The following is a 20,733-nucleotide window of genomic DNA, read 5'->3' as shown; positions in this document are numbered from 1 at the left end:
TGTGTGTGTGAGGTTGTGAGGGAGGCAGTGTGTGTGTGTGAGGTTGTGAGGGAGGCTGAGTGTGTGTGTGTGAGGTTGTGAGGGAGGCTGAGTGTGTGTGTGAGGTTGGGAGGGAGGCTGAGTGTGTGTGTGAGGTTGTGAGGGAGGCAGTGTGTGTGTGTGAGGTTGTGAGGGAGGCTGTGTGTGTGTGTGAGGTTGTGAGGGAGGCAGTGTGTGTGTGTGAGGTTGTGAGGGAGGCAGTGTGTGTGTGTGAGGTTGGGAGGGAGGCTGTGTGTGTGTGTGAGGTTGTGAGGGAGGCTGAGTGTGTGTGTGAGGTTGTGAGGGAGGCTGAGTGTGTGTGTGAGGTTGTGAGGGAGGCAGTGTGTGTGTGTGAGGTTGTGAGGGAGGCAGTGTGTGTGTGTGAGGTTGGGAGGGAGGCTGTGTGTGTGTGTGTGAGGTTGTGAGGGAGGCTGAGTGTGTGTGTGAGGTTGTGAGGGAGGCTGAGTGTGTGTGTGAGGTTGTGAGGGAGGCTGAGTGTGTGTGTGAGGTTGTGAGGGAGGCAGTGTGTGTGTGTGAGGTTGTGAGGGAGGCAGTGTGTGTGTGTGAGGTTGGGAGGGAGGCTGTGTGTGTGTGTGAGGTTGTGAGGGAGGCTGAGTGTGTGTGTGAGGTTGTGAGGGAGGCTGAGTGTGTGTGTGTGAGGTTGTGAGGGAGGCTGTGTGTGTGTGTGTGTGTGTGGTTGTGAGGGAGGCTGAGTGTGTGTGTGAGGTTGGGAGTGAGGCTGTGTGTGTGTGTGAGGTTGTGAGGGAGGCTGAGTGTGTGTGTGAGGTTGTGAGGGAGGCTGAGTGTGTGTGTGTGAGGTTGTGAGGAAGGCTGACCCGGATGAATGATGCAGGGGTCACATTCTTGGCGAGCGTTCCTGCAGCAGGGCACAGCGTAGCCCACAGATGCTCCTTGAACAGGACATTTACAGCGGATCACCTCATATTCACAGCAGCCTCTGCACATCACGCTCCACTCTGCTCCTGGACAGTAGTTATACAGGAATCTGTAGTCTGACGGAGAAAAGGGTTTATTACATACAAAACCGCACTCAGAAAGACACTGTAGTGTTTGGTAACATGGGAGACAGTGAAACACACTTTTCGACACACAGACTGTAACTGTGCTACAGTTACACTGTATTGCTAGACCTGCATGACTAGCAGTAACCTGTATCTACATTGTGTGTGTGTGTGAGTGTGTGTGTGTGTGTGTGTATGTGTGTGTGTGTGTGTGTGTGTGTGTGTGTGTGTGTGTGTGTGTGTGTGTGTGTGTGTGTGTGTGTGTGTGTGTGTGTGTGTGTGTGTGTGTGGCTCACAAACAAGTACCCTAAGTCTCTTTTTTCAGCTTTGGAAATCAAGGAATGCCGTATATTGTGGGATTCTCCAAGATCTCTCGGGCAGCAGTTTTTATTCTTTCTCTATTTGTATTTCCAAAGTAGGATGAGATGTTGAAATTCCATAAATCCTTAAGCGATCCTCCACTCCCTCTGAGGCTCAAGTGTGTCCTTAGATGCCGTTGGCCCACGTTATGTAACGTGAAGTTATTGTCCTCAGCAGGTCCTGTGTGCAGCGTGTAAACCCAGAGTGAGGTCAGCTTCTGTCCTGACTTTCAGAGCGGCGCTCACACCTCCAGCCATCTCCATGTGCCATGCTGCAGTAATCACGTCGAGGTATCAACTGTAAATTCGTCTTTTTGGTAAATCGGTTAATTGGATGACATTCTTCCACTGTGTGGTGGTTTCGTTATGAAACAGATCATCGGTTGCATTGCAGCCTTACAGTTAAAGTATTTTGTGTAACTGAGAAAAGACTTAACAAAGTGTAATAAATTAACTCTACCAAAAGAATGAATTGTAAAAAGCTAAGCATATACTGTACATATAAGCTCATGTAAGATGCAGTATGTACATACTGTTTGTCTAATGTATATGTGAGGGGTTTTCTAACTTAGGACATAGACTAATACAAACCTCGTACTACAGTTACTTAGTGAACATGTTTCACATTCTTTCTTACAAACTTTTGACATAATTTGTGTTCTCTTTCAGTGTTTGATTGCTCTTTTAACAATTTTTAAAAGCCCAAATTTTTGTGGGTTTCCTTGACAAAGTGAAAACCTCACAAGTATTCTTGGACTGGTCATGAAAAGAGAAATGAATTGGCTGGTCATTTGTTTATAGGTCAATGACATTCAATGATGTGACACTTTACTGACAGAACATATAAACTCAAACAGTTCTGACAGAGTTAATTCCACAAATTTGTCTTGCAGCAAAATATCAAAAAACCTTTACTGACCACAGGTCCATGCTGACTGTTGAATCCCTTTGATATTTGTATGTGAGTGTCGGTATTGAAAACATTAGAAACTTGGTAGGGCTCATAGGAACTGTTAAAGTCACGTGAAGCATTTCTCCCTGGATCAAACTGTTTTGTGTCTGCTGATATGTGCTGGTTGACGTGTGTTGGCTGACGTGTGCATGCTGACGTGTACTGGTTGACGTGTACTGGTTGACGCGTGCATGCTGACGTGTACTGGTTGACGTGTACTGGCTGACGTGTGCTGGCTGACGTGTGCTGGTTGACGTGTGCTGGTTGACGTGTGCTGGTTGACGTGTGCTGGCTGAAGTGTGCTGGTTGACGTGTGCTGGTTGACGTGTGCTGGCTGACGTGTGCTGGTTAACGTGTGCTGGCTGACGTGTGCTGGCTGACGAGTGCTGGTTAACGTGTGCTGGTTAACGTGTGCTGGCTGACGTGTGCTGGCTGACGAGTGCTGGTTAACGTGTGCTGGTTAACGTGTGCTGGTTAACGTGTGCTGGCTGTACTCTCCCCTGTCCCGGGCTCTTCTCCCAACGTATAAGGTGCAGAACTCTCCACACTGCAGAACACGAAGGACACTAACTGCTTAAGAAATATGGATACAAAAGTGATAAATAGTGATACAAAAGTGATATAGCTGAGTGGCCTATATTTCTGTCCACATAAATATTTATACAGATAGAATTTTTATGGTTCACTAGTTTGTCAGTCAAGTCATATTGAGAGTGTATAATCCCTATTAATCATACATGACGCATGGAAAAAATGCAATTAAAAAATAAAAAATCTGTCTATACTAAACAAAAGTAAAAAAAAAACACCTCACAAATCCCTGCATATGACAGCCTGAAGAAAGGAACTGTGTCTTTGGGGATCTAATGTTTGTTTGTGGGGAACCAAAACACAGAGTAGATCCTCACAGTACTGGCATCTTCATCTTATGAAAACACCATAAAGTTGATTAACTGTTGCATTTACTGTATGTAACTCTATTGTCCTTATTTCTCCCAGTCATCAATGCACTATAACCACAATGCATCCCAGCTGGACTGGTAAGGCCTGTGGTTTTAGAAACACAGCAGACCAGATATGGCCCCCGAGTAGTTAGCCAATAAACTGTGGTTGTGAGATGTTATGTTAGCTTTTGTCCTGTGAGGAAGGTCTACTTAAGGTCTATTAGTTCTGTAGCAAAAAATATAGCTGTATTGCAAGTTTACAAGACTTGCTGCCCAGACATTAATGCTCTAACTACTATTATTGCACTACACAAGCTGTGATCAGTATTCTACTGACAAATTAAGATGCATAACTACACAATTTATAGGCTTATAAAAATTATTATAGGAATATAAAAACTATTGTCATAGATGCTATAAACCATTTGCCCGGGTCCAGGTAGTATAAATGAGCCTTTAATCATTAGCTTAAGTATGATTGATTGGCTGATGTTCATGTATCAGATTCAGCCTTGGTGTTAAGACATTCTTTGAGCATATGACAATACCTGAAGCACTATTAAGACCTTTGGAAACGAGCTCCACACCCCGTATGTTTGTGAGCACTTTATGGGCCATTACACTTATGTTACCAACTTTTACAAGTTGTCCAGAAAACCGATCCAGTGGTGAAAAAAGCAACCTGCCTGCAAGTCGTCCTCCTGAAGACGTTTGTGAAAGTGCGCCCTATGGATTTGACCTTGTGCATGGGACTGTATAGAGAAGACATAAGTCATAAGGAACTGGTAGCCTGAAGGAACTCCTGGTGGCCCAAATGACTTCTAAGCGTGTTGTACAGCTGTACGTCCATTCCACCAAAGATTTACTGGACATCTGTGCACCATGAAGAGCTTAAAATAAAAATATAGGTTTTATTAGTCTCTAGGTCCATGTCTTCATGGCTACATCTGTGATTACATTAGGGTTACAGCATGTTGTTGTCTCCTGCGTTTATGATCATCACACAATCATAAAGGCTAAACATCCCAAGCATCCTTGTAATGAGTAAACACAGCACATTGAGCTAATCACCTTCTCCTAACGAGATCATAACTACCATGGCATAAGGAGAGGCAAAAATTCCTTTAGTGGTGAATAAGTGGTGAACTCTAGTGTGAATGGTGCTGTTCCCAGTCTCTGATTGGCCACAGAGCTTATCGGTTAAAGTAGATTACCCATGCTCACTAAAGATACATTTTCCTGTAAGCACAGCAGTGTGATGACCACAGGAATGCACACAGGCTCTTACAGTAAAAGCAGGCTCATCATTCAGCTCCCCTCCCCATGATCAGGCTTTCTGGCTCTTGCCGTAATGGTTAGTTTTCAGATCTGGGAGGAGTCAAACCTCCTGTGGCCTCTTCAGGACTGACACGCTGCCCCTCACCCAGACATTCACACAACACCTGCAAAACGCATACGGATTCCACAGCTCAAATTTACTGGCTGCTTTTACAAGCAGGAGGAGTTCCTGAGTGTGAGCTACAGGAGCGCACGTGCGCACGTGTGCTCGCATTTTTGCAGGCACACACGTGTATTTGTGTTTGCATTTTTACTTTTTTTTTTTTTTCTCATGCGTGTGCGTGCTTGCATTTTTGTGTGCGTTCCTTTTGCCCCTAATGGTCCACAAATGAGTTTTGTGCGGAGGCTTGACAGCCTAATTGGAAAAGTGTTTGGGGGGAAAATAAGTCAGAAAACACTTTGGACTTGACTTTGCTAAAACGTGCCAAATTGACCATATATGGAAGTGAAAAAACGGCTTCAGCCACATCCACAGTTCGGTTTGTGGTAAATAAATTCTGAAATTAACATATCAGTGTTGGTTTTCCATTCAACACAAGCTGATTTCTTGTAGCCTTTGTTGAATGTATGAAGTGTCATTCATACGTATTTTTTTCTACTCTTATATTAATCTAGTTTCCATAACTAAGATCTTAATGTTCTTAGCTCTTAATGCTGACTTTCATTTAATGCAATTCATATACAACCACACTGGGCATTGCAGTCTCTTTTGATTCTCTCCGTACACACACACACACACACACACACACACACACACACACACACACACACACACACACACACACACACACACACACACACACACACATATACTGTATGGCTTGATGCCTCGAACCCCCCCAACCCAATGCAATTCTAATAAGCTCCAGGTGATCTCACTGCAGCCCAGCAGGCCTGTTTTGTCCTACCTTGGATTATGTAACATGGATTTGCTTTTTCCATCCCATATGTTCACTGTGTTTTACATGGAAATAACCGGACAGAAGCAAGAGGGGGAAAGAAGTGTAGCCACGCTGTGACAGCCCGTACCTCTCCACACGAGACACAGGCAGAGAGAGGGGAGATCGATATGAGACACAGGCACAGAGAGGGGAGATCGATATGAGACACAGGCACAGAGAGGGGAGATCGATATGAGACACAGGCACAGAGAGGGGAGATCGATATGAGACACAGGCACAGAGAGGGGAGATCGATATGAGACACAGGCACAGAGAGGGGAGATCGATATGAGACACAGGCAAAGAGAGGGGAGATCGATATGAGACACAGGCAAAGAGAGGGGAGATCGATATGAGACACAGGCAAAGAGAGGGGAGATCGATATGAGACACAGACAAAGAGAGGGGAGATCGATATGAGGCACAGGCAAAGAGAGGGGAGATCGATATGAGACACAGACAAAGAGAGGGGAGATCGATATGAGACACAGGCAAAGAGAGGGGAGATCGATATGAGACACAGGCAAAGAGAGGGGAGATCGATATGAGACACAGCTAAACTGAGGTGAGATCGATATGAGACACAGGCAAAGAGAGGGGAGATCGATATGAGACACAGCTAAACTGAGGGGAGATCGATATGAGACACAGGCACAGATCCAGTACAGTGGGCATGTGCTCACAGGACGTGTGTGTTGTACATGTGTCATGACTCCACCCATCACTATTACACACTATAGCATTTGGATCCTGACTCAGCTCTGAGACACATCCAGACACTGACATCACGCCCAGGGAAGATCCCCCAGATGAGAAGTACTGAAATCCTCATCTATGATCACAGGTAAATCACTACAGGCATTGAACTTTGGTACATATGTGGTGACTTCAGCCAAAATGAAAGGGGTTAAAATTGTCCTTATTACTAATCTAACAAACAAAATAATTTCCACTTCACGTGAGAGTCATAGCCACACAGCATTTATTGCATGTGCTTGAACTGGTACTAACATCTGGACTGGTAGAATCAATATATTTTATATGTTTGGTTGAGCACCAGTCTAAAGACAACACACTAGTCATCAGTGTAACATCTGGAAACCCATATGCAATTCTCTACTTGAACCTGTGAACAAATGGATTTGTTTAGTAGACGTCTGATTTAAGACTGAGACCATCTAAGCGGTGCAGCCGTCTGTTTTCATGTCCGTTCTGTGTTTTATCTTAGCTCACACTTCTTGGTCTCATCCATTTCTCCTCTCTCAAGCTGTCCCAGGATGACCGCGGAGGCCAGCAAGCTGCCAAGAAGGCGAGCACACAGGCACTCATGCTTCAAAAATGCTGTTCTGAGCTCCAGAGGGCCCGTGGATCTCGTGCTGCTGTTGATATCACGGACGCTGAGCTCCCTGCCAGTGTGATGCATCACGGATGCTGTGTGAAGATCACAGCTGCTCAATCGCTGTGTCAGCAGCATTCATGTGACACAAAGCCTCAACTCCACGTGCCTCTGCTGCACCGTCTGTGGTGTTTGGAGCAGGGTCTCCATGAGCAGACGATCACAGCCAGCCTGGTGGGCTTCCTGGTGTAGGAGCACTGGACTCCTCCTGCTCTTCCAGACCTCTGCTCTGCTTAGAGGCCTGAGTGATTTAGCAGTCATGGAACAGGAAACTCCTCTGGGTTTCTATGGGCATTGCCATGGCCACAGCATGCACATGTATACACACACACACACACACACACACAAGTACACATACAGTGTATATCTGTGTATCTCCATGTCTTGACAACCCGCACAATGCTCTAAATATACCTCCATCTGCATTCCAAAAGGAAACCACAGACCAATTTAGACATTGTGACACAGTGACACCAACATATGTTCAGTCTGCTTTGCTCAGGGGTGCGTTTAATGTAGGTCATGTGCAGACTGAAGTGTATCCCTGCTGGCAGCCTTGTCTCTCTTACACATATTAGCACATGGGCAAACGCATAACTATGAGATGAACATGACTTTACTACATGTGTTTTTCACTGTCTCCTTGTTGTGTCCCCCCACCCACTGACCACCCCACCCGCAATGATCATTTTAAGGGTCCAGCCCAAATAAATCGAATAAATAGTACTGCCTAGAAAGTTAAAAGAATCTCAGAAATACGAAAGCTGTCCAGAGGGACTGTGGTGTAGGGAGATCCCTGAAATCAACAGGAAAGAATGTTTAGACAGCTTGCTGAACTCATATTTGAAGTTCCCCTTTAAGACTGATCTAAGACCAGTGGCTCTTTCTAAAGTTCTAATACACGCCATTATAATAGAAACCACGGGACAGATCTCAGATCAATAAGTATGGTTAAAACAGCACAGCAGAGTTGATTATAACCTCCTGATTATCTTCATTTGATAGGAGTTTCTCAGATGGCTGATGGTCCCATGCTGACTAATCGTTTTAGGTTTGTGTTTATATGCAGAAGCTTTTTCCACACGCACGGCCCCAGCAACGCTTAACCCCGACCGCCTCACTGCACACGCGTTCTCAGCCACGAGACTCATTACACTCGCCCCTCAGACATTCAGTGCTTCCCTTTCACCCGTGTAATTACATATAGAGTCCCAATGAATCTAATGCACACAGTGATTTTAAACCGTCCCCGAGGGTGTCAGTAATAGATCCTCACCTAATCAACATGCAGGTTCAACATCCTTTTTACAAGATGATGTATATTCTTGAAAGGGGGAGATGACATTTTTGCAGAAATACAAGCAAATCCATCCACCATGTCCGCACATTTAATACATATAAACAATTCTTAATGAAGTGAGAATGGAAACAGCGGGGAGACCAAACACTGCAGATTCACCCAGTGCCCTGACCATCTGTGAGTACGACCAGCACTTCTGGTGTAGTGGTGCAACACACTGCAACGTGAATACTTAATAACAGCTACAAGAAAGCAAGGAGAGGTGGTTTCCTCGAAACATTACCGCAGAGGGAATTGGCAGGATTACTCCAGAGCAACTCATGACTCCTTAATCACTTTGTTTTGTCAGGAATGCCCCGAGTCTGACTTGAGTAAATATTTTCCACTTGTTCTCGAATATGCCCCAACTGCTCAAGTGTGACTAAGGGGAAAGAAATATAGCAGCCACAAACAAGCCTGAGCCGCCCCTCCTCAGCCCGGCCAGAGAGAGTCAGGGGTCTGCACCAGGAGCCAAGCAGAGAACCCAGTCCATACTGGTCCTTCTCCCATTTATACTCCTGAGTCATCGAAAGCAACAACAACATCCTCAAATCCAAGACAGACGCAGTCCTCATGGGAACGCTGGTCTTTGTACAAGGACAATGGGACTCTGGAGTCACCGTAGGAGGAGATCACTCTTACAAAAGTTGATCCTTGTTCACAGACAATGTTTTGATTCCACAGTTATCAACAGTAGTTGTCAATGCGAGTAAGAAAAAAGGATGCAATGTCATTGCCAGAAGGCTAACACACTGAGAATGAGGAAGAAAGAAAGAGAGAAAGAAAGAAAGAAAAGCTGAGTGAAAAAAATAGAAACAAAAAATGAAGAAAGAATATGAAGGGGTAAAACTGTAGATCTTCTGTCCATTCAGACAGTCAGAGAATAAGATAAAACACTGAACATCTTGCATATGCCGCCTTTCAGAGAACAAAAGGTTTGGGACGAGTAGTGTCTTTAAAAGAGAGATAGCCCCAGCTGACAGGCGTGAGTCAGAACTTACCATGTGGCCATGTCTGCCCTCGGGACACCAGGAGGAAGACGAGGAGTAGGCGGACGAAGAGCAGGCAGCAGTGAGGGAGTGTGAGGAACCGCTCCCGGGGAAGCCCATGCAGCCGTGCGGCTGAAGGCATGCTGCTCTCCGGATCGCTGTTTACTTTCTGAGCTCAGCTGGTTTGACATCAGCCCTCTCTTTCTTCCCCTCCCTCTCTCCCTCTCTCCCTCTCTCCCTCTCTTTACCCCCCCCATAACCACCATGACTCTCTGCTTTCTTCCCTTTAACTAAGTACCTTCATGCCCCAGTCTTGTTCTTTCTTTTTTATACTTTCTTTTGTTCTCTCTCTCTCTCTCTCTCTCTCTCTCTCTCCCTGGCTTGGCTTCATGTTACAGTCAAGCCCCATAAGACTTTCCACTCTGTTCATATGCACCTCCACTGTACGTCTTCACCCCGGCACTAGTGACCCTGCAGCTGAGTGAATGTGTCCGCCCCCAGACCGCTGACCCCAGGTCACCTCACTTCACACACACTCCATCCATCTGATTCCTTCTCTTCACACACCTCGCATATCCTACAATAACAATCATTACAATTTAAAAAGTCAATATTAACAAGCACCTTTTACTCCAAACAACAGGTTCCTCCTGCGAGAACCTGAGAACGAATGATATGAACCCAGAAGTGGAGCAACAACATTGATGATATTCAGTCTTGATGCCAATTAAACACCACAGAGCAAACCGATGGAGTAGGTCATTTATCAGCTGAGTGAGCAGAGATCTAGTGACGGTGTCCCACGGACAGCAGCAGTGGTGACGTTCCACGTGGCCAAAATGGTGTTCCACGTGGCCAAAATGGTGATCCACGTGGCCAAAATGGTGATCCACGTGGCCAAAATGGTGATCCACGTGGCCTTTTGCTTATGTTTCCTTTTCCGTTGCACTTATTGTTTTGGCTCGACGGTCCACTCAGGTGGTGTGTGTTGTGCTTCAGTTACCAGGTCACTCGTGAGACCTTACGTAGTCATGTCGTCTCGTGTATGTTGCATTGACTTGAGCAGTTGGGGCATATTCGAGAACAAGTGGAAATGCCACCGGCCTTCTTTAGTTACTTGAGTTTTGTGTTTTGTTTGTTTCGTTAAACTCTGCTGTTAGGGCCTCAACAGGAAGAGAAGGAGGCATTTGTTTCCTTTCTTCCAGCACGTTTTGTGCCTGTCACACTCTGACAGTATATAAGATCTGAATAGTAAATATGTGTCATTATTTAAATGGTAGTGTAATGTATGCAAATACAGTATAAGCAGCTTAAAATGAAAGGAGAGGTTCCTAGCAGTGCAGAGATCATATATCAACAGGCTTATCCAAAAATAACAGGATTTTATGCTGATTCATCCCTCTCTTCGTCCCCCCTTACCTTCCAATGGCTTCACAGTGTTTGTTCAGTTGCTTAGGTGTTTATTGTGAGTGACAGGACCGACTATCTGGCCCTCCTGATAGTCGTAGAACCCAGCTGGGTCTTTTGATGTTGCATGGCTGTATGTTTGCCTGCACAACTCTGCCATTGGACAGTTACAGAGGAAACGTGTCCTCTTTTGAGCGCACACTGGTTGCACTGGACACACATTTTGATATTTCATATTCAGATTCATATTGTGTTCCAGCTAAAGAGCAAAAACCTTAGAACCACTCCTCAGTTGACCGGCTTTCCATAAAAACAAGGCATACTGGAAATGTAAGCATTGATCCTGATCTTATAGCTGGATTACCAGGGAGGTGTTTATAGCACCATGCATCATCCAACATCCTCTTAACAAGTCTTAATCAACATGCACCACTTCATAAGCCATTGTTACCAATTTGCATACAGAATCTGCATTTACATACATTCCACCTTTTCTCAGTGCTCACCTGAGTGAGCTCGTGCCCACTGACACAGCAGGTAAACAGGGAGGCAGACAGTGTCTAAACGACTTAATAAACGACATAATAAACAGCCATTACTTTGTGGTAAATAAGGGAAGTTGCTTAGCAGGACACTAGACACTGAGTTTGGAATGAAACCAAGCACTAAGAATGGTACTTTCTTAGAACTTTCACTTTCTTTAGTTCTAGTTCTAGTGCACTTTTACGTTTGGTGTTATTTTTTGTTAGTTTCATTACACTCTTCAGCTGGAGATTCATGTTTCCTAGTGTCTTATTCTCCTTCATTTGATACCCGTGATAGAATGATCGACCATTTTTGGGAGAAACTGGCTCCTTTTGTTTGCTTTTTTTCATTTTTGTCTGTCTGCGTGTTGTTGTTGTTGTATTGGCTTTTCTCTCTCTTTTCAGCAGACTTGGCAGCCTGGCACGCTAGTCTGGTGTTCCCCAGAACCTGCTGAGGATTCACTCTGCCCTGGAGCTCTCTGTGTTGTCAAGAGACGTCCTGGAGTTCTCCTGGGAACTAAAGATGTTTCCCTGAAGCTCGTCAGAGGTCTCAGCACCACTACCACCTCAATCTCAGGAATCATGCAAGACAATAAGAAATCTGTGATCCAGTCACTGTGTAAGGAAGAAGAACCGGCTGGCGGCTCTCTGAGGACCAAGAGTGTCCAGAACTACACTGATTACAGGAAGTTGATGCAAGAGAATGCCAGTTCTGCGCCCAGTCGAGGAGAGGAAATGTCTCTCTGATGACGTAGAGGGGCGATGCTTCAATGCTCTGTCCATGGATTGGAGCCCAGACAGTGTAGGGGGTACCATCTCTGGGTCCAGTCTACAAAGGCATTGAAAGGGGTTTCTGCCATAAATTATCAACTCAAGACAAGCCCTGTTGAAGAAACTGGGTGCCATTCTAATCCCCACTACAAAGTTATCTTGATGTCCCCATTGAGGAAACAACTCCTTAGCCAGCGAGAGGGGGCCACTGGCTAGCCACCATGCTCTGGGGGCGCGTGGAGTCATCATGCCCAGAATCCAGGTGGCACTGCACTCTTTGTGGGCGGGGCTCATGTGGGCGTGGCCCCAGGTGGGCGGGGCCCAGGTGGGCAGGCCCCAGGTGGGCGGGATGCCCCCTGAATTCATTCTGTCCTTCCCTTTATTTATCAGTACGTTGGTGTTTGCTGGGGGTTGTTATGTTACGCCTTTTGTGTTTCCTTGACCAATTGCCAGTCAGTAATACTGTTACGTAGGTTTTCTGTAGTTCTAGTTAATGTTCTTTTATGTTTGGATTAGTTTTCTTTTATTTCATTAAACTCTTCAGTTAGAGTTTTGCATTTGTACCTTATGTTCCGGCTTATTGTTCATGACAATATAGAGTCTCACTGTATTTTGAACATATGATCCTAATGTCGTATGTGTTTATGTGTTATAGGGACTATATGGGACTCAGGGTTGCCAACTCTCACGCATTGAGACCGTTTTCACACGCTCTCACGCCACACATCCGATATCTCACGCCGAAAAAAAATATCCAGTTTATTTACCTCAGATCCACATATATGATTCAATACGTTACTAGTTCGCTAGCTCTGGCGCCATCCACCGGCGGATATAACACTGAATCTGTGTCCATTTTATGTTCGCCACCCCCCCACCCCCCCGCTCAACAACTTTCGTTCGCCACCCCCCCCCCCCCCGCTCAACAAAATACACTCGCCACCGGCTCCAGGTTAAAATCTCACTCCAAGCGAACGTCAAAAGTTGGCAACCCTGGGGACTATATCCCAGAGTGAAGTAAAATTACTATGATCAAAGAAATGCTTAACATAAATCCTTGATACTGTTGGGACACAGTGTATGCATGACTCAATGTATGCATGAAGGAAAAATCTTTTGACGAAACAAGACAGACAGAAATATTTTTTTCAGAACTAGGCCGTGGAAAAGTGGGCACAGATCCACTGATAAAGAGACATTTGATCTTCACCCATTCACGCTGAAGCTTTTTGCACACATTATCAGTTCTGATGTGATTTCTCCCATAAGATACATGTGGCATGTGTCCATTACAAACAAACCATCAACCACAGTAATTAGGCTACATGATGGGTAGAGGAGAAGCTAGGCTAAGCTAGGCTAAGCTAGGCTAAACTACACACACTGTAATCCCATTCGTGAGGTCAAGTTCTGTCTACTTCACCTGCATTAGATTTATTTACTTTATGCCACCATGTGTTCTTGCTGAAAATGGTATAGAATCCTAAATACTGCAGCCTTCATCCTCATTCAGGCCTGCTGTGATGTCTATGGGAAGCTCAGACTTTTAAGTAAAGTTACAAAGATGGTAATCAGTCTACCACAGCCATAATAAAAAAGAGTCCATATGGAGGAAAATAGAATAGCACATGTCCACAATATGACAAAAAAATAAGAAAATGTAAATCACATTGTAGGCTGAAGATGGACAATAATAATGTGGTGTGGAGCATCCACAGGGTCTGTGATGTCATCTTTGAACCATCTACAGAGTGATGTCATCTTTGCTTCACGCAACCACGCACGTGCTGTTGGTGTTATCCAAGTCTGACTGCTGTAGTCTTGGATGAAGTCATGTTCCATTAGTTTAACTGTGTGGTTCCCTGGAACTCATAGTTTAGTTTGGACCTAATGATGTAGACATACTGGCAAATGACTGCAATTTTGTCTGGCTCAAATCTTAAGTTGAACTATGGCTAGGATAACTTTAAGTTACGTTAACATGTTTATCCGCTGTCTAACTGTCTGTGTTATTTAAGCCACACAGGCATAGCTGTTCACTAAGTTAACTGAATATGGCAGTTACCCAACATACAAGATGCACTTAATCTGTGTAGCAGAAGTTAAGACTACATGGGAATTTGGATTAAAGTGTTTGTGATATGTTTTACTAGTGAGAAATAAACAGACTCACAGACTCAGGTTATATGATTCTCTGGTTCTTTTGCTGTTTTTCACTGAGTGAAAGAATTTAAAAGTAAATGGAGCAATACTGGATAAAACTGGAATGTTACAAAGACATTCTGAAAGTATGCTGAAAATATACTGGAAACAAAGAGTGAAAATTAGTAATTGTGCATAATTTATGTAATTTTCAGTAGTCATTACTGTAAAGCATACATAGAAAACCAGCAGAAATTAGTTCAGGGCCTTTGGAAGCAGCTATTATTGGATTCAGCAGGGTGTAAAGGGCAGGGTGTGAAGGGCAGGGTTTGACGGGTGTGCTGTCTGGGGTCTCCGGGGGCCGGAGTGGGCCTGCTTGATGGCTGGGTGTTCTACAGGCGGAAAATAGCCATCAGATAATGGAAAGCACAGAGGCAGAACCAGACAGGGAGGGAGAGCCCACAGTGCAGCCGGCTGCTCTGAGATTTTCCATCCACTGCACAGATTGCACGCCGCACACATTCACACACACACACACATCTCACACACACACACACATCACACACCCCACTCACATCACACACCCCACACACATCACACACCCCACACACACACATCACATGCCCCCCCCCACACACACACACACATCACATGCCCCCCCAACACACACACACACACCACATGCCCCACACATACACATCACATGCCCCACACACACACACACACACACCACATGCCCCACACATACACAAACACATCACATGCCCCCCCACACACACACAAATCACATGCCCCCCCCCCACACACACACACATCACATGCCCCCCCCCACACACACACACACCACATGCCCCATACACACACATACACATCACATGCCCCACACACACACACACACACACACACACACACACCACATGCCCCACACATACACAAACACATCACATGCCCCCCACACACACACACAAATCACATGCCCCCCCCACACACACACACACATCACATGCCTCACACATACACACACACACACATCACATGCCCCCCCTCACACACACACACACACACTAATCACACCCCCCCACACACACACACATCACACACTCCACACACACAGGAGAACTCTGGCCATGCACGCATTCCACTCACACACACACACACACACACATCACACACTACACTCACACACACACACAGTGCAGAATTAATTACACCGTGGAGCCAAGACATTCTCACAGCAATGTCCCTAAATCCCTTAACCCCTCTGAGAGACTAAACCCTAATCCCTTAACCCCTCTGAGAGACTAAACCCTGCTTGAACCTAACCAGCTATGACATTCTGAAGGTTTTAGCCTTTACTCATCACTGTGTGTGTGTGTGTGTGTGTGTGTGTGTGTGCGTGTGCATGTGAGTGTGTGCACGTGTGTGTTTGTGTGTGTGTGTGTGCGCGCGCCTGCACGTGTGTGTGTGTGTGAGTGAGTGAGTGAGTGAGTGAGTGAGTGTGTGAGTGTGTGAGTGAGTGAGTGTGTGTGTGTATGTGCGCGTGTGCACATGTGTGTGTGTGTGTGCGCGTGTGCACGTGTGTGTGTGTGTGTGTGTATGTGGGTGAGTGTGTGAGTGAGTGAGTGAGTGTGTGTGTGTGAGTGAGTGTGTGAGTGAGTGTGTGAGTGAGTGAGTGTGTGTGAGTGAGTGTGTGAGTGAGTGTGTGAGTGAGTGTGTGAGTGAGTGAGTGAGTGAGTGAGTAAGTGAGTGAGTGAGTGAGTGAGTGTTTGTGTGTGTGTGTGTGTGTGTGTGTGTGTGTGTGTGTGTGGCCAGAGGCAAATGGAATAGACACATCACACTCAGTTTGTTTTGGTTCTCCATGGCAACAAAGTTTCCATGTTACATGCATTTTTTTCAGGCTTTTTTCTTTCAACACAAAAGAGCATATATATATATATATATATATATATATATATATATATATATATATATATATATATATATATATATATATATATATAATTTACATTAATTGAATGTCCATATGTGTTATGAAGGTGTGGGTGTGTGTGTGGGTGGTTGGGTAGTCGAGTGGCCAAGTGTGAGGTAGAAAGACAGTGTGTGTGTTAGTGTGTTAGTGTGTTAGTGTGTGTGTGTGTGTGTGTGTGTGTGTGTGTGTGTGTGTGTGTGTGTGTGTGTACGTTCACCAATGTGCATGTGTGCTTGTCCCACTCTCTGGTCTTACAGATGTATGCTGCATAAAAAAGTCCAAACCTCAAAGAGAGTCCAATAGCCACAGACGTATTCCAGTATACACACACACACACACACACACACACACACACACACACACACACACACACACACACACACACACACACACACACACAGTGGCACTGCACACTCCTAAAATGTACTAAAGTAGCCCCATTAGATCACTCTACCTCTCATTCTCATGAGAAATGTTTTATGGCTAAAATAAATGTGGTTTTAATATGATTTTCTTTTCTTATGCGAGCAGATTGCAACAGATTGTGTGTGATGTAAACACTGATTGAATAAGTCAGATTTGTGTGTGTGTGTGTGTGTGTGTGTGTGTGTGTGTGTGTGTGTGTGTGTGTGTGTGTGTGTGTGTGTGTAATGGGTATGTTTACCTACACTTTGTTTCGATTCATCTGTGGGCACTATAAATGCTCCCAGTGCCAGAGACTAAAGGCTTCACAGTGCAGCCAGTGTTACATCAACAAGGCCAACGCTCCTGTTAACATGTATACATCTAAAGATAAATCATCATGAAAGGTCATAAACTTCATATGAATCATTATGAAAGGTTCTTCAGATGCTTCTCAACTCACTGACCAGTCCAAAGCACCCTCCAGTGGTGGAAAACTATATTATGTCTACATTCCTTCTTACTGTGTGGGCATACTGACCTAACAGTCAAACTGTGGAAAATGCATAAACATGTTAACACAGCAAATAAACATGTTTGGGTAAATGTATAGAGAAACTACAAGCACTCGGTGATTCAAGCGACTCATGAAATGCCTTTCAAACCCGCGTTTGTGTCCAGAAACGCCAGAGGAACTTTTGGTTGACTTTGGTTTCTGTCGATGGACAGTGGTGAGTGTCTGTTACAGCAGTGTGTCTCTCTCACAGCCTTAAAGCAGCTCACAACTGCACTGCTTTGTGTGGGATTTTCATTAAAAGGGTCAGATGTATAGCCTTTTTCATGTCTTATGGTAGACCATGGAAACAACACCTCTCTATCTCTTTCTCTGTCTCTCTCTCTGTCTGCCTCTCTCTCTGTTTGTATGTCTGTCTGTCTACAGTATCTGTCTTTCTCTTTCTGTCTGGCTCTTTCTCTTTTGTGCCTCCCTCTCTTATTTCTTTCTGCCTCTCTCTTTCTCTCTCCCCTCTCCTCTTTGTCTCTCTCCCTCTTCTCTCTCTCTCTCTCTCCCTCCCCGCTCCCTTTCTCTCTCCCTCCCTCTCCATCTCTCTCCCTCTCCCTCTCTCTCTCCCTCCCTCTCTCTCTACACACGCCTTCATGCTTCCCTGCAGTTTTCTTTCATCACACTTTCTACTGTCACATGTACGTTGGATATTCCAGCACGATTTTGTTGTAAATCTTCCTTCTGCAATATCCAGTAGACCTTCTGTATGGAATCCTGCAAGACACTAGTACCACGTGAGGAGCCATCTATCCTACCATCCACCAGTTATCACCAGTGGGATGTCATTATTTTCCAGAGAAACTCAAAATCCCTTATATAATGTCTCCTATATAAGGTTAAAATATAGTATAAACTTGATATTGCTTACACACATTTTTTGCACATTTAATCAGCACATCTCCAAACACTGACGTCTTTCTCTGGGGTCATAAAACCACAGCAGTAGCCTGTATTACAGGAGCAGATCACCACACCAGCACACAGGGCTCATCCTGCAGTGTCCTGTCCTGAACGCTCAGCCTTTTCTGGGGTTTTCTCTGCTCTGTTTCACACCTAGACTTTACGTATGGCTTCAGGCTGTTGTGTCTGTATCTGGGCCTAGGCCTCCACACCCAGCTCTGTTCTAGTGAATCTAATTCCTCCACAGTTGTGAGCCCAGCAGACACTGGGCCATACTGCAACCAGTCAAAGCATTTGTGTGAATAGTGCTCTGGACCTTGTCTACATTTGACACCAAAGTGAAACTGATGATCTCTGGACTGTAGTCTCATAAAATATCTAGCTTACAGTGTTCATTTCACTAATAAAAATCTTGTCATTCAATCTTGGGGAATTTATCATGTCAGAGATGCATTTCAACAGACTACAGTTCAGTTTCACCTCTCAGAAATCTTTGACTCAAACACTTTTTCAAAAGTCACTTTAAAATTTAATGCATATTTAAATGCATGCCAACTTAAATGAGAAAAAAAACACCAGCAAAATCACATAACACATCAATGTAATAGAAGTAGGGTATGGTAATGAGGGACACCAATCCTGTTGTGAAAGGCCCCAAGGGCGTATCTGAGCTCTACAGGATAATTAGTACCCCGCTTCCTGGGTCAGGACTGGAGATAGTGCTGAGATGATGCTTTCTGCCCCAGTGCAGGCTTATTTAAATAGATGTTTGTGTTATCAGCTCTGGCATTCATTAGTATTCGTTAAATGCAGCTTATCACTTTTCAGGATTAATGTACTATTTAGACAAAGGCTTTAGGGCAGCTCGGTATGCTGTAGCCTCACAGCCTGTAGAGGGCGCTATTACACCACTACTGATGAGTTCTGAGGCCTCTGTTGCCCTTTAGGGAAAGCAGACCTGTCGTTTCTTAAATAGAGTTTAGTAACAGGATTTGTGGCTGCGAATTAGCAGGAAAAGTTCATCTTCTACCCAGAGCACAAAGTGTCTCATCAGCAGGAATAATAGAAGTACTTCTGTGTGTGCGAAGGAACGACCGTACAGGGTTATGATGATGGATATTGAGCCCTGCTGAAGTTAGCACAGCAGTGAAGGTGGTGAGCTTGTGTGAGATTTGTGAGCTGCTTGTGTGGGGATATAGAGCCAGTGTTGATGTACCAGTTAGTGACCAATCGCATGAATTTTAAAAGGAGAGTCATCATAGCAACTTGTCTATCCTTTAAAGAGGGGGGTTGATATGCCCATATAATTTATTATAACATGAATACTGAGTCACAGTGCTGTGTTTGAGTGTGTGTGTGTGTGTGTGTGTGTGTGTGTGTGTGTGTGTGTGTGTGTGTGTGTGTGTGTGTGTGTGTGTGTGTGTGTGTGTGTGTGTGTGTGTTTATTTGTTTGTGTGTGTGTGTGTGTGTGTGTGTGTGTGTGTGTGTGTGTGTGTGTGTGTGTGTGTGTGTGTCTGTCCTAACTACCTTCTATAACTCATCTGCTGGCTTGTGTGTCCATCCATTCTCCCCTGGCTTTCTAAATAATTCAGCTGTGGTGGCTTTGTTCTTAATGGTGGCAATCACTCTTGCTTAAAGAGCGTAATGTGAACGCTCACACTGTGCTGTGATGCATCTTTGGCCAGGGTAACATGTATCTCTCAAACAGCTCTGAAACATGGTGGAGGGGGTCCTTAGTTAGGCAGGACGTTAGAGCAGATATCTCTTAGCTGAAAGTGTGAATGTATTATATCAGTCCTGATATTCACTGTTGGCATTCACATTTTGCTTGTACATTTGGTTTCTGATTCAATACCGTTTCTGAATACATATGGATATATTACATACACTGTTTTTCCATATTGTATACATTTTACTTATATCAAAAAGGGAGTTTTTCCTCGCCACTGTCGCCTTTGGCTTGCTCATTAGGGTTCTGGACCCATAGTATTGTTAACCTTTTAAATCCTGTAAAGCGCTTTGTGACAACATGTGTTGTGAAAAGCGCTATACAAATAAACTTTGATTTGATTTGATTTGATTTGAAAATGAGGTTCCTGGTTATTTTCAATGAAACCCCTACTTGGTAGGACTGAGATTTGCACAGCCTGCGTGGTGTGTCTTAACAGTTCCACAGGGCGTTATCCCGGAGCCCGAGTGTAACCCGAGGATTGTGCCGTGATGATCAGACACCACGCTGTTGCGTGTTGACCCTCTTCTCAAACTCACTGACACACAAGACTGGATCAGACTACGCATGGCATGATCTGACCTGCTTTTTAGTGCTGGGAATTCATTCACTGCTGTGATTATTAAGAGACACGACACGCTTATCTTCCATGGAGAAAATGTTAGGTTACTGTTCTCCAGTGAAAATAATCTTAGATTGTATTGTTCCCTTTGAAGCACTAGCTTAGCTGGTGAGGGTAAGAAAAGCTGTTAAAGTGGTTACTGACGCTGTGAAGGCCTTTATTCTTAGAGAATAGCCTCTCCTGACCTGAGGGTTCGTGGTAGATGAATCACATTACCGAGGAAGTAGAGTACTGACACACACTTCATTTTATTCCTTAGTTTTACTTGTGAGATCTTGGATGGGAGGAGCCAGTTTTATACAGCGGAACATGACTGTGATGGACCTGTTAGTCGGACATCAGATAATTGGTGTTGGAGGGTCCGGTCTGTGTCTGCGTGGTCGTACCCGTTTGCCGTGAGCTTGTGT

At 44.8% G+C, this 20,733-nt stretch overlaps 1 protein-coding gene and 1 long non-coding RNA gene across 2 annotated transcripts in view; one reads left to right on the top strand and one right to left on the bottom strand.

Moving 5' to 3' along the window:
• The window catches only part of pamr1b (peptidase domain containing associated with muscle regeneration 1b), a 28,895-nt gene extending 19,411 nt beyond the window's left edge, over positions 1-9,484 (bottom strand). Inside the window, exons 1-2 of the mRNA XM_076991734.1 lie at positions 9,311-9,484; positions 855-1,031 (exon numbers count right to left, since the gene is read on the bottom strand). Coding sequence (XP_076847849.1) covers positions 855-1,031; positions 9,311-9,440 — 307 coding nt within the window. The 5' untranslated portion in view covers positions 9,441-9,484. The remainder of the gene's footprint in view (positions 1-854; positions 1,032-9,310) is intronic.
• Positions 1-20,733, top strand: part of LOC143493349 (uncharacterized) — a 56,792-nt gene that overhangs the window by 20,997 nt on the left and 15,062 nt on the right. Inside the window, exon 3 of the long non-coding RNA XR_013125402.1 lies at positions 1,578-1,690. This is a non-coding gene — a long non-coding RNA (uncharacterized LOC143493349). The remainder of the gene's footprint in view (positions 1-1,577; positions 1,691-20,733) is intronic.

Source organism: Brachyhypopomus gauderio, unplaced genomic scaffold (assembly GCF_052324685.1).
Source record: "Brachyhypopomus gauderio isolate BG-103 unplaced genomic scaffold, BGAUD_0.2 sc85, whole genome shotgun sequence".
Taxonomy (NCBI): domain Eukaryota; kingdom Metazoa; phylum Chordata; class Actinopteri; order Gymnotiformes; family Hypopomidae; genus Brachyhypopomus; species Brachyhypopomus gauderio.
This window is presented reverse-complemented; position numbering and strand designations above follow the sequence as displayed.